This window comes from Trichosurus vulpecula, chromosome 3, assembly GCF_011100635.1.
Source record: "Trichosurus vulpecula isolate mTriVul1 chromosome 3, mTriVul1.pri, whole genome shotgun sequence".
Classification (NCBI taxonomy): Eukaryota; Metazoa; Chordata; class Mammalia; order Diprotodontia; family Phalangeridae; genus Trichosurus; species Trichosurus vulpecula.
In genome coordinates this window covers 112,232,027-112,244,967 of record NC_050575.1, presented here as the reverse complement: position 1 = coordinate 112,244,967, position 12,941 = coordinate 112,232,027, and the positions used below count along the sequence as shown (strand labels likewise).

At 45.7% G+C, this 12,941-nt stretch overlaps 1 protein-coding gene across 1 annotated transcript in view; it reads right to left on the bottom strand.

Moving 5' to 3' along the window:
- Positions 1-5,350: 5,350 nt before the first annotated feature.
- Positions 5,351-12,941, bottom strand: part of SUN5 (Sad1 and UNC84 domain containing 5) — a 60,874-nt gene continuing 53,283 nt past the window's right edge. The window contains exons 11-13 of the mRNA XM_036753011.1: positions 11,130-11,297; positions 8,752-8,838; positions 5,351-5,470 (exon numbers count right to left, since the gene is read on the bottom strand). Coding sequence (XP_036608906.1) covers positions 5,351-5,470; positions 8,752-8,838; positions 11,130-11,297 — 375 coding nt within the window. The remainder of the gene's footprint in view (positions 5,471-8,751; positions 8,839-11,129; positions 11,298-12,941) is intronic.

Genomic DNA, 12,941 nt, shown 5'->3' with positions numbered 1-12,941 from the left:
AGTGAAGGAGGAGATAATGGCAAAAAGCGTGTGAGGGATGGGAGATAAGGAAGAGGGGAGAAGAGGGAGCTCACATTGAATGGGCTTATTTATTTTTGGGGGGTAAACTATGAAGTAAGGTTCTCTACTAAGAGAGTAGGGGGAAGAGCCATGGGAGGTTTGAGGAGGGATGAAAAAGGTGGAAGAGTCATTATGGAGAGTGGGAAAGTGAATTGACAAGGGAGATATAGTATGATTATCTAGCATCAGGAAGGGCCCAGTGGAGGTTATATAACATAAATTTGTAGTGGTCTCAATAAGAATGGTTGTATATTTTTCTCCATCTTCATTTAGCAGCATGTGTGCAGGAGTGAAGAAGACAAAGGGTGGGAGTGATCCATGGCTGAGGCTTGGCCTGGCATAATCAGTGAAATGATAAGGGGGATAGGGATTCAAGAGGGGAGGATGGTGTAGAGTTCAGGTGGTTTACCAAGGGGTCAAGATAGGGAGAAGAAGAGAGAGTGTCTAGTGCAGGGGAGATGGCCTTGGAAGCAATTGAAGGGCCAAGAGTTTGGAGATCATGGTGAGGACAAAGAGTAAAATGTTGTGAGGGAAGACAGAAGGAGAGATGAAAAACCAATAGATTATGGGCAGATAAGGGGATTTCATCATTCTTGAAGAAGGAGGTGGTACATTTGTGGGTGATGGCAAGATCAAGGGTATGATTGTCTTTGTGGCTGAGGTGGGATGGGAGGAGTAGCTCATGGGAGCTGAGTAGGCTGAGGATCTGAGTGGTTAGCTTATTGCGGGGGAGAGTCAATATGTATGTTGAAGTCCCCTAATATGAGGGTAGTAGTTGGGGAGGAGAGAAAAATTGTGAGCCAGAAGAAGGGAGGGAGATGTCCTAGGGCAGGGGTGGAGAACCTATGGCCTTCTAGGTCCTTAAGTGTGGCCTCAGTCAAAAGGCCACACTTAAGGCTCTAGAAGAACACGTGTGGCCTCAAGGTCGCTGGTTCCCCACCCCTATAGGGGTCTGTGGACAACAGTTACCAGGATTTTGATTGGGTGTTTGATACCTCAAAGGAAGGGAAGTTATTAAGTGATGGAAGTAGGGGGAGAACCTGGAAGTGGCAATGGGGAGCAAGGTGTATTCCAACTCCCCCACTACAACCAATGAGCCAAGGGGAATGAATGAAGGTAGGGCCAGTGCTGGAAAGAGTTATTAAGATTATACTCTATCACGTATGTGCCGGGTATGTAGCCTTGTGCTGGCTGCTTTGGGAGAAGATGGGAGAAGACATGTTCTCTCCTGTTGGGGAGTTTTTGGTTTAGTGGGGAGATCAGACACACATGTGCATCTGAAATAATAAGGTGATATAAGGTGTCATCATTAAGTCATGTGGTATAGACAATAAGGTCTGAAGGAATCCAAAGATGGTCATGATCCTTATGTGCTGGGTTAGTTAGGAGGTTTCATTTACATAGCACCTTACCTGGGTCTTGAGTGATAGAAAGGAGTGAGATAGAATACTGTGGTAGAAAGAACACTGAATTGGGAATCAGGAGACTTCGTTTCTACAAGTCCTGCCTCCGACTCTTTATTTACTGTGGGTAAGTCACCTCCCTTCTCTGGATTTCAGTTTCACTGTCTTTAAAATGGGTGAGTTAGACTGGATGATCTTTGAGATCCCTTCAAGTTCTAGTGTTTAATGACCCTAAAATTTGGACAGAAGGGAGAACCGGGTGCAAGCAAAATTGCAGAGGGTGACAGTGAGTCTCCCAGTCCACATCTGGAAAGCAGGTAGTATTCCTTGAGGAAAATGAAGCAATCAGGTATTTCCCAGAGAGGGATTAGCCCAACATGTTACACATAGTTCGCTGAAGCTACATGGAGCCTCAGTTCCCTGTTCTTTAAAATGGGGGTAATTCTACAGTACTGTTGTGAGCAAAGTACTATGTAAACCCTAAAATTCTGTAGAAAGGGGAGATATTATTGCTTGACCTCGTGGTCCGAGGCCTCTGGAGACTCAACCCCAATGACCTGCTACCAGCCCAGCTACTCCCTTTGGCTTTGGGGGCATAACTATACTCTTCTCACCTTTTATCCTTCCTCTGAGGATAAAGTCTGCCTGGCTGCCTAGAAGGGATTTGATCAGATTAGGCCTGTGGTTTAACTAGGCTTTTTCTCTCCCTCTAGTTCTGTTCACACCCTTTTCCCTCTCCCCTAGCCCACAGCTATCTGAGGCGCCTATCTGAGTGGCTTTCCATAAAGCACAGTGATTTCCTGGCTCTGGTTACTCCTTAAGAGCTAGGGAGAGGCAGGGAATCCACCCTGGCAGAGGTCCCTGAGGTCCTGGCGCCACCCCCCATGTGCCAGGTTGAATGGCTGACGGGATGCCAGCTTTGTGCATTGTGATATAGCAGGTGGCCAAAGGAGCCTCTCCCAGTTCTCTTACTCCCTTTGTACCAAGGGTCTCATTTGAGTACCAGGAAAGTATGATGTATAGATGAGAATCAGGTGGCGGAATCCAGCAGGAAAGGTCGTGGGTGCCAAGGGACAACTGCTACCAAATTACCTCTGAGTGGAGGGACCTTCAAGCATACCAAAGGAGGGGGCCTGGGGTTTAAGGTGGAGGCTTTTCTAGATGGGGCAGCCTGGGCAATGCAGGGAGTTAACCTTTGAAAATTCCCTGGGTCATTATCAAATCACAGAATGTTAGAGCCAGAAGGGACTAGCTGGCACAAAGACCCAGAGAGGAGTTTGTGAACTTAGTTTTTGAGGCTGAGACAGGTGATAAGTTTCCTGGAAACATTCCAAGCAACAGCCTCTGGGGCCCCCTGATCTAACCCCAGGATGGCCGTCTTCCTATTTTATGTTTGTACTCTTCTTCCACCTCCCTCTCTTCTCTACCCTCTACCATTCTCCTAAGATCAATGGAAAAGGACTCCTCAAGCTACCCTTGTCTGAGTCAGAAAGAGTTCACACTATCACAATAGCCTCCCATTCATTTATTCGACAAGCTTTTATAAGTGCCCACTATGTGCTATGTCCCGTGCTGGGCACTAGGGATATGAAAGCAAAACTGAATAGTTTTGCCCTCAGTGAACTTGCATTCTACTGGTAGGGGAGTGGGGATAGGATGTGCACAGACTACCAAGAACCAATATTTCTTGGGAGAAGGCACTAGCAGCTGGGGGGATCAGAACAGGCTTCCCGTAGGAACATAAATTGAACTTTGAACATAGCTAGAGATTCTGCAAAGGCTGGGAGGAGGAGGGAGGGCATTCTGGCCTTTGCAAAAGGCATAGAATTGGCACAGCAATCAGGCCAGCCAGACTAGAATGTAAAATGTATGAGGGAGGGCAATGAGCAATAAACCTGGAAACATAGGCTGAGGCCAGATTGCGAAAGGCTTTATAACAAAGAATTTTGTATTTTATTCTTGAGGCAGACAGGGAGCTTCTTGAGCGTGAGAGTGGCCTGGTCAGATGTGTGCCATAGGAATATCGATTTGGTAGCTATGGATGGGATAGACAGGAGAGAAGGGAGACTGGGCTTCTGAAAGGTCTTCCCACCTCCATTCTCATCCCTCTTCCGATTTCCCCATCCTTCTGCATGTGGTGTTTCTTTATGCACAGATCTGGTGATTTTGCTCCTCCACTCAAAAACCTGCCATGATTCCCTGTTGCCCACTGAGCAAAAGTTTTTCCTTTGTTCTTTTGTAAGCTATAACCCAATGCTCCTGAGGTCAAGGTGAGATTCCCATGTTGATCTGAGGTCAAGGTCAGATTCCCATGTTGATCAAGTAGTTCTATAACCAGAAAAATTCCATCCTTAATCAGAAACTGAGTCCTGATCCCAAACCTTGACTGAACCCTGACCCTGGATTAAGTTTGGATCTTGATTATAGACCTGAGCTCCAAACTCTGGTCCTAACCCCTAGTGGTTTATAAATGTGTGCCATAAATCTCAAGGGAAAATTAGGCGAGAGAACATGAATAATTCAGTGCAATCTATCTCCACTACTAAAAAAACAAAAACAAAAAACCTCAAAGCTCATCAATAGATGGTGACTCAGGAACATTCCTGGTAGAGAAAAATAATGCGTTTAGCATCTGAATGAATGGCAGTCTAGAATCTGTGGGTGCTCATGACCCACAGGGAGATTTGTTTTTGTCCTGAGAACACTGAGATAGGTTTAGGGGCTGGAGCCAGAAGGGGATTATCGTCTATAGCTGAATGTCTACAGGTGAGACTGGTGCATATAACTGGTACATTAACACCCTTAATGCCCTGGCTGGCAGCCCTTCCCCTGAGAACCTGGGTGGTGTCCAAGGTCAACATTCTCTTAGCCCCTTACTTCAGAAAGGTTAACCTTTGGCTCTGGGACTGGAGGGGCCTTCACCCTGATCATCCTGGCAAGGCCTTTGTGAGCTGCTGAGAGGGACTGGGTTATGTGAGCTGGGGACCATGAGCTGGTCTCTAATGTCCCTTAGGAAAGGGTAGCCCAGGGCCCTACAAATTATTATTGAATATTCTAAACTCTAGCTCATTGTAAATCATTGTCTAAGATAGTGGGTTGTATGTGTGTGTTTGTATGTTTATGCAATGTTTGTCTACATTTCTATATGATGTTGACCATCTGAGATTATGTACTTCTCTGGCTGCTGGTCTTGTTCCTATACTTAATTCTTTACCCTTTGGGAATCCTGAGGAACTTTCTTGTCCATAATAATAGCTTATATTACTATAGCTTCTTCATGTTTATAAAGCCCTTTCCTTACAATAACCCTGTGAGGCAAGTGGTACAAGTATTCTCATCCCTATTTTAAAGGTGAGGAAACTGTGGGCCAGGGAGTTTAAGTAACTTAACGCACAACTAGAAAATGGCCCTGTCACAGAGCCTTCCATACTTTGAGTGGTGGGGTGGGGAATCTGACCTGTGATTTCACTTATATAGGGAACTTCTGGTAAGGAAACTTTATCTACCAATGAAGATCCACAGTGGTTCTTTAATTTTCTAGTCTTAGAGAGTTGCCTGAAGGGTCGATAGGTTAAGTGACTCCCTCAAAGTCAGTCATCCAGTATGTCAGAGGTAGGTCTTCCTACCTTAGGCTGTTTCTCCCCTTATGCTGATGTGAGTCTTTTGTGGTGACATGATCTGTAGGATTGATCAGGATATCCTCCTTCCCTACTTCTGACTGGGACGTAGGGAAAGAAGGCTTAAGAACCAAAAATCTATTCCTCTTTTCCGTGGGGTTAGGGCCCATGGAATAGGTTCTTCTCCTCTCTTCCAGCCTCGACACAGGAAGAAGATTAGAGATGGATACAGCGGGGAAAGACGCTTTAATTTCTCTGTGAAGGTAAAGACTACTCAGGCTCACTCACTGTGCCATGAGCTCGAACTCGGTATAGGCAGGTGAAGTGGGGGTTTCCCCAGTTGGTCAATATCTTCAGTTTGACGCAGTTGAAGGGTTTGGTGAGCGTGTTCTGGAAGCAGATACACATGGAGAGTGAACAAGGACTGGTCTTGCCCCTCTATCCTCCTCTTGTGGGCTCACTTTCTATCTCCCCCTTCCTTGCTTCCTCTGAGCTGACCCACGTTCAATGAATCCCAGAATTAGAAGGGATTCAGACTCAAAGACTGTTAGAGCTGAAAGGACTCTCAAAAATCACTTAATTGTAGCACCTGAGGAGTCAGAATTGGAAGGCCTCTTGTAGCTGTATTTCTGGGACTAGAGGATGGGAGTGACCTTAGAAAAGTTTGTGCTTGGAAGTGTGCATGAATCCTGGATTCCTGGGCCTGGATAACAGAAGGGCAGATCATCTAATCCAGCCTCTTCATTTAAAAAAAGTAAGGAAACTGAGGCTCAGAGAGGTTAAGGAAGTTGCATAAAGTCACACAGCTAAGGCGTGGCTGAAATGAGATTCAAATCTAGGTCTTCTCCTAATGACTCTAAAACATTCTTTCCATTGCCCACCTTCATGTTAGAGTTGAGGGTGAGAGAAGAACTTTTTCAAGGTTATTCTGCTAAAATAAATGTCTGAGATGGGATTCAAACTCAGGTCTTCCTGAGTTGGAAGGTAGGACCCAGGCTTTCAGGATGACAGAGCTTTAATGAAAATACAGCCCACTTTCACTCCTAGCCATCTGTGGGTCTGGGGTAAGGTAAGGAGGTTATGGATAATTATAATCTACTGATAATCCTCCAATCTCATCTCACATAATTATGATTGTTTCTGCCCCCAAATGGTTTAGCAGGAGGGCTGATAAGGAGGCCAAGAAGCAGGTTAAGCTTTGGCTGTGTGGCTGCACATCCTGGTTCTGTTTCTGGTGCTATCCCTAGAGTGCTTGAGGTTCTCTGAGGTGGCTCAGAGATATATAAGCAGTTATAGAATTAAGATCTGGACCTGAAAGGATCTTATTGGTCTCCTGGTCCAACCCTCTCATTTTGTTGTTGAGAAAACCGAGGCTCATGGAGGTAAGTGACTTGTCCAAAGTCACACAGATAGCACGTCACAAAGCTGTAAGACAGAGTCTATTGACTCAGTTTATTACACAGTAGCTCTATGTTTACGTAGCTAGTTTCATAAATGCCTAGCATTTATGTAGTCCTTCAAGGCTTGCACAGTGCTTTATATAATCTTATTTGATCCTTATAATAAACCTGTGCATTAGGTGTTATTATCATCTTCATTTTATGGCTGAGGAAAAGTAACATGCCTAGGGTCATAGACATCTGGAGTAGGATCCAAACTTCCTGACTGTGCTCTCTCCACTGACCACCCACCTGCTCGATTACAAAAAGCCAGTGCATTTCCTTATCCACTGTCTGGCCTCCATGTTCTCCTTCCAGTGAGTTGCTTATCTTTTTGGCAGACCCTGGGCACTCCTTGAACCCAAGCTGCCTGTAAGTCAGAGAAGCCAGGGTGCAGAATAGTTACAAAGCCAGCCCTTGCCTAGTTTCCTTACTTTCTCCATTCTTTCATCAAGTTCTCCTGAGCCTGATATATTCTTATTTTCCTATGGTATACACCCCGTGCAGCACAAGCATAGAACACTGGCCCGGCAAGCAGGATGCCTGGATTCTCAGTGCAGATCTAACATTCTGTGATTCTCTTTTCCTACCTCCTGCTATGTCTGTTCTGAGGCCAGCGCTGGCTGGACAGTGTAGTGGAAACTCTTGTAATTGGGTGGCCTGGGTTCTAATCCCACTCTGACTCCTGTTCCCAACTCATTTGGTGCTTCCAGCCTCAGTTTCTTTGTTGGAATATGGAGACAATAATTCTTGGCTCCCTGCCTCACAGGGGTGCTGCCAGGAGATAGCTCTGCAATGCTTACAGATGCCTAGGAATCTGTGTTGTTCTTCATTCACAATCTTTCCCTTTCTGAATCCTCCCCTTGGCTATTGCTCCAGCCCTGGCGGCATCTGTTCTCTCTGTGCTGGGCAGATTGTGGGCTGTCCTCTGGACAAAGAGGGTAAGGGGCATGACTGCTCCTGATAGCCTTTTGGGGAAATTGAAGAAACATTTCCATTCATATCTGATACCTCCTCATTTATGCAAGTCACACAGACACAGGACCTTCTATATACCGGTAATATGCCTGGGTATGAGTGTGTGATTTCCCAGTATGTAGAGCACAGGCTAGTGTGTCAGGGTCACTCTGGGTCCTGAGCAAGGGGCCTGATATGAATTTCTGTGCTGCCTTGGGGGCAGATGAAACTGAAATTTGCCCTGTCACTTACTATTTGTGTGACCGTGGGCAAGTTGCTTTGCTTTTCTGAGCCTCAGTTTCCCGATCTGTAAAATCAAAGTTTAGACTGGATGAGCACACTGTCTTCTGGCCCAGCTGGGTATATAATGAGCTCAGCCCTTGGAGCCCTGAGAATGGCTAAGGAGTGCCTGAGAAGGTGATGGAATTCTGAGAGGAGACTGACCCCAAACTAGCCCTATCTCAACCTAGGCCTGCCTCAATCCCATCCCATCGTTTGAGGCTAGTGACAGCCATGATTGCCAGTGTTTTATCTCTGTCTGGGCTGGGGAACAAGGGGAAAAGAGTCCTTAGATGTGAATCAGGAGACTTGGACCCAAATCCTGGTTCTGCCACTTATGGTGTGTGGCCTTGGACAAATGGCTTCCCTTCTCTAAGACTCAGTTTCTTATTTCCTCTATAGATGACTTGTACTTGTCCCCCCCCCTCCACAGAGGTTTTTAAATGTGGTGATTTTAAGATCTTGCTGGACCAGATGTTAGGGCAGACAGCTGGTACTCTGGGACCAGGTTGGGAAGCAGGTCACTGTGACCCTTTAGACGTTGCTTCTGCTCCCTGGGGTAACAGTTAGCAAGGCCAAAAGTAGGCAGAAAAAGGCAAGAGGATGTAGGGATAAGACCATGGGATGGAACCTTAGGCCTCTTGTAGCTCTATCTCTGGGACTGGAGGATGGGAGTGACCTTAGAAAAGTTTGCGCTTGGAGGTGTGGATGGGTCCTGGACTCCTGGGCCTGGATAATAGAAAACCTGGTTAACTTATCCTTTCTCCCAGTTAATGGGGAGTGAGTTTTGCATCTTAGTGTTTCAGCCTATGCATATAACTTCAGAAGAGCTTAGTAAAGGTCCTCAAGGGTTGGTCTCCCTGGTTTCTAGTTAATTCATTATTTCAAGAAATCCTCCTGATTTGGTACCTAAATGAACTATTTAAATTTTGCTCGAGTCCCACTTCCTGCACCCAACCCCCTCAGACCCTCCCCACCCAGTGACCCTCCTTGTACCTTGAGTGGAAACATCTGAATGGAGTTTTCAGGCTGAAACAAAAAAGCCCCCAGGAATGTCTCTTCTTTGCTATCATCGTTGATCCCCTTTGGAGGCAAAGAGGACAGGGTGAGGAGCCAGGTAGCAGAGAGATGGGGATGTGCGCTTGGGTGTTTGCAATCTCAGGGGAGCTGGAGAGAACCAGCTCCCCTGCGCTGGGGCTGCCAGGAGCAGATACCTTGGACATACCCAGATAGCTGCTCTGTTTCATAGAATCTCAGAGCTGGAAGGGACCTCAGAAACTAGCTATTCCAACCCCCCGACTGATGGAGGCGTCCTCTCCATAGAATTCCCAGACAAGTGATAACATAGCCTCCACTTGAAGTGCTCCTGGGATGGGGAACTCACTACCTCTCAAACAAACACATTCTACCATTAGATAGTACAAGTTGTTAGGAAGTTTTTCATCACTTTAATCAAAATGGGCCTCTGTAACTTCTACCCATTGCCTCTGAGACAATGTAGAACAAGTCTAATCCTTTTCCTTCACGTACCTAAAGACAACTATCACGTCCCTCTCCTACCCACCCCACCCCCAATCTTCTTCAGGCTAAAAATTCATAGTTCTTTCAGGAGAGCTTTGAATGTATAAGTCTCCAGTCCTCTGAGCATCCCAGTCATCTTAGTGATCCCCCTACAGCGTGGTAATGCTATCTTATTGAAAATTATTTTTAATTATATCTCATTAAAGAGGAGGGCAGTAGGATTGTTCCAGCTCTCACTCTGGACTCCATTCTTCTATTAATTCAGTCTAACATTGTATTAATGCTAATGCAAATTGGCAACTTTGCTTGGCATAGTCCTCCTTCATATCAAGTTTATAATCTGCTAAAAACCTCTTTTAACACCTTTGCATCAAAATTTGCATGCGAACTTTTTTAGAAAAAGTATTTCCTCATATCTGCATTGTGCCAAATGTTTCTGCCACGTGTTTCCTCATCCAGCATTTCATTTGATCATCCGTCATAGTATCCCGGTAAGAGAGGTGTGGTTATCTGTTTTTTGCAGATAAAGAAACAGAATCCAAGAGGAAAATGTCTCCTCCAAAGTCAGGCAGGTAGGAAATGTCCTCGGGGCTTGAAGTCAGCTCTGTGGCTCACAGTCCATTGCTTTTTGAACCCTCCCACGCTGCTGTGACTAATACCATGGGGCTTTGCCTGTTCTACTGAGGGATGCATTGCTATGGGCATGGGAGAAATGAGATTGTTTATCCAGGAGAGGAAGCCAAGGTATAATCTGATGACTGTTCAAGTACACAAAAATCCTTTGGAGACCCAGTGTGTGGAGAGAGGACTAGGCTGGAGTTATCTCTACTCCCAGCCCTGCCACAGGCCTTGCTGTATCCTCTGGGACAATTCACTTTATCTCTCCCGGGCTTATTTCTCTTTCTGTTAAATGACTCTAAGGTCCTCTCTGACTCTGATGTTCCGTGTTCCAGACGGTTAAAAGTGTGTTGTTTTACACATAAAAATCAGCATCATCTGCAAAAACCATGGGAAATGGAAACTGAACTTTTTTTCTCTCTTAGAGAGTGAATCAGTTGATAACCTTTAACAGCATCACAGGTCAAGAGCAGGAAGAGAGGTTATCAAAAATGCTGATTTCTGAGCTTCTAGGTTGGAGCAGTATCGGATCAGACAGCGTTCACTGTGTGTTTCTGGTCTGTTTCATCCCTTGGGCTTGTGACTTCCCACTTATATTTTTCTTTCCTCTTTCTCAGTGGGAAGAGAACAATAGTGTCCTGAGGCTCTGGGCACACTGCCCATTGGTCTAGTCTCCTACAGGTGGGTCAGTAGAGAATAAATAGGCAGCTGTCTAGGTGGTATGGTTTGACAGCCTCTAGGAAGGTCCCTCACCTAAGAAAAATCGCATTCACCGCTTGTTCCAATGGCAAAAATTCCATTCCTTTGGGCTAAATAGTGCACTCTCCCTGAAGTCCTTTTAAAAATCTAAATATTCCTGGAAGTCATACATTAAGTACCCAATACCTTAGTATGAACAATTTTCAGATACTTTCCTTTGTGACAAGAAGGACTGAGTAACCCAAGAACACCAGGGAAAGTAGGTACTTGAAAAAGGGAAAAGGGCCCAGAAACAGGGGGTGAGGAATACCAAAGAGAAAGACCTGTCTTTACTATTCTTCTGAGGTCCAGTCTACCCTCCTGAGGTGTTCCATCCTACTAAGCTCTCACTCATATTTGGTTTAGCAAGAGCAAAGAGCTTCTGGGCACCAGGCAGGCAAGAGATCCAACAGGACCTCCAGAGCTGGTACTTTTCATGCCTTTTTCTCAGGTCCAGTCATCCCTTCCCCTTGTCTGGCTCTAGACTGATCACTCACATATACAACAAAGTCCTTGGGAGCTGTATCCAAGTTGCCTGATAGGGAAATAGTTTTTGGGATGTGCTGAATCGTAATATTGGTGAGGAAGATCCTTCTCGCCAGGCGGATGACGACTTGCCCACGATCTCCACTGAATGCCCAGCAGTTGCCAGGTGTCACATTGGGCTGGGGGGAGAACAGGTACATGAAAACTTGGTTAGGTTCTCTCATCCTGGCTTCTCACTTGTGGGATTGCCTGCCTGTTAGACCCTCATGCAGGGGTTCTGGACACCCTTGAATATGTTGGATGGGGAGGAGCATGAAACAGAAGCTGAGAAATGGCTGATTGTCTATCAGGGGTGAGGAACCTGCAGCCTTGAGGCCACATGTGGTGCTCTAGTGCAGTCCTTTGACTGAGTCCAAACTTCACAGGACAAATTTGTTCACAAGTGGCCTTGAGGCTGCAGGTTCTCTACTCCTGGATCTCTACGATATTACCAACACTGAACCCAGTAGAGTTACAGACCTGAATACTAGAGCAAGGTGAGAGCAGAGTATACTCCGTGCTGTGCTAAAAGGGTAAAGCTTCAAGGAAGACAGTTTCAGGTAAACCATTCCTCCAGAGCAATCTGGAAGTGGACTCTGATCTGGGGTGGGCTCCTCCAGCTTGAAACCCTTACAGCACCTACTTTGTACAATTTCTGAGCTCAAAAGGACATTAAAAACTCTCTTGGAGCAGGAGCAGGCCATGAGTTCTTAATCTTGTGTGTGTGTGTGTGTGTGTGTGATAGACTCCTTTGGCAGTCTAGTGAAGCCTCAGGTCCCAGTGACTTCCCTAATTATCAGCATGTGTTGGGACCCCTAAAAAGGGACTGGACAGGGGCAGCTGGGTGGCTCAGTGAGTGGAGCACCAGCCCTCGAGTCAGGAGGACCTGAGTTAAAATCTGGCCTCAGACACTTGACACACTTTCTAGCTGTGTGACCTTGGGCAAGTCACTTGACCCCAATTGCCCTGCCTTCCCCCCTCCAAAAAAACAAACAAAAAACCATAAAAAAATAAAAAAAGGGATTGGACAGGAACCCTGGGAGGCAAGGTGTAGTAGATAGAAAGCTGGACTTGGTGTCAGGAAGACCTGTGTTCAAATTCAGCCTCAGACACTTGCTGTGTGACCCTGGGAAAGTCATTAAAAAAAATCTCTTTTTGCCTCAGTTTCTTTAAATGTAAAATCAGGATAATAGTATCAACCTCGTAGGTTGTTGTGAGTATCAAATGCAGTTGTTTTTGTAAAGTTGCCTGATACATAGTAGATGCTTAATAAATATTAGTTTTCTTCCTTTTCAGCTAGTGAATGATCCTAAGGGATTTGCAGTGCTGTTGGTAGATAGGGCAGCTGACTGCTCCATTTGATAGGTGATGAAACTGAGACTCAGACAGCTAATAAGCATCTCAGGTGGGATCCAGGCTCAGGTTTCCTGATTCCAGCTAGAGATCTTTTTTATATATAGGATGGTGTAGGAGTGCAGCAGCCTAAGCCAATTGCCATTACAGCCTGGAGACGTGTAAACTTTTCTCCTCAGGGCTAGGTGGTTGGTGGTTACTGTGCTGAAAATGGCTTTGCCATTGTCTGAACCACACATGGGGGAAGCTGTTCAAAATTACCCAGACAATTACTCAGATCCTTGCAAGATGTATACGTGTGTTAGTGATTGATTATAAGATGCCAGGTCACAACTCCAGAGTTGGCAGGGACATTAGAGGCCATCTACTGTAGCCCCTTCATTTTGCAGGTGAGAAGATTGGTGAATGTTAACCATTAATAAGATTAAATA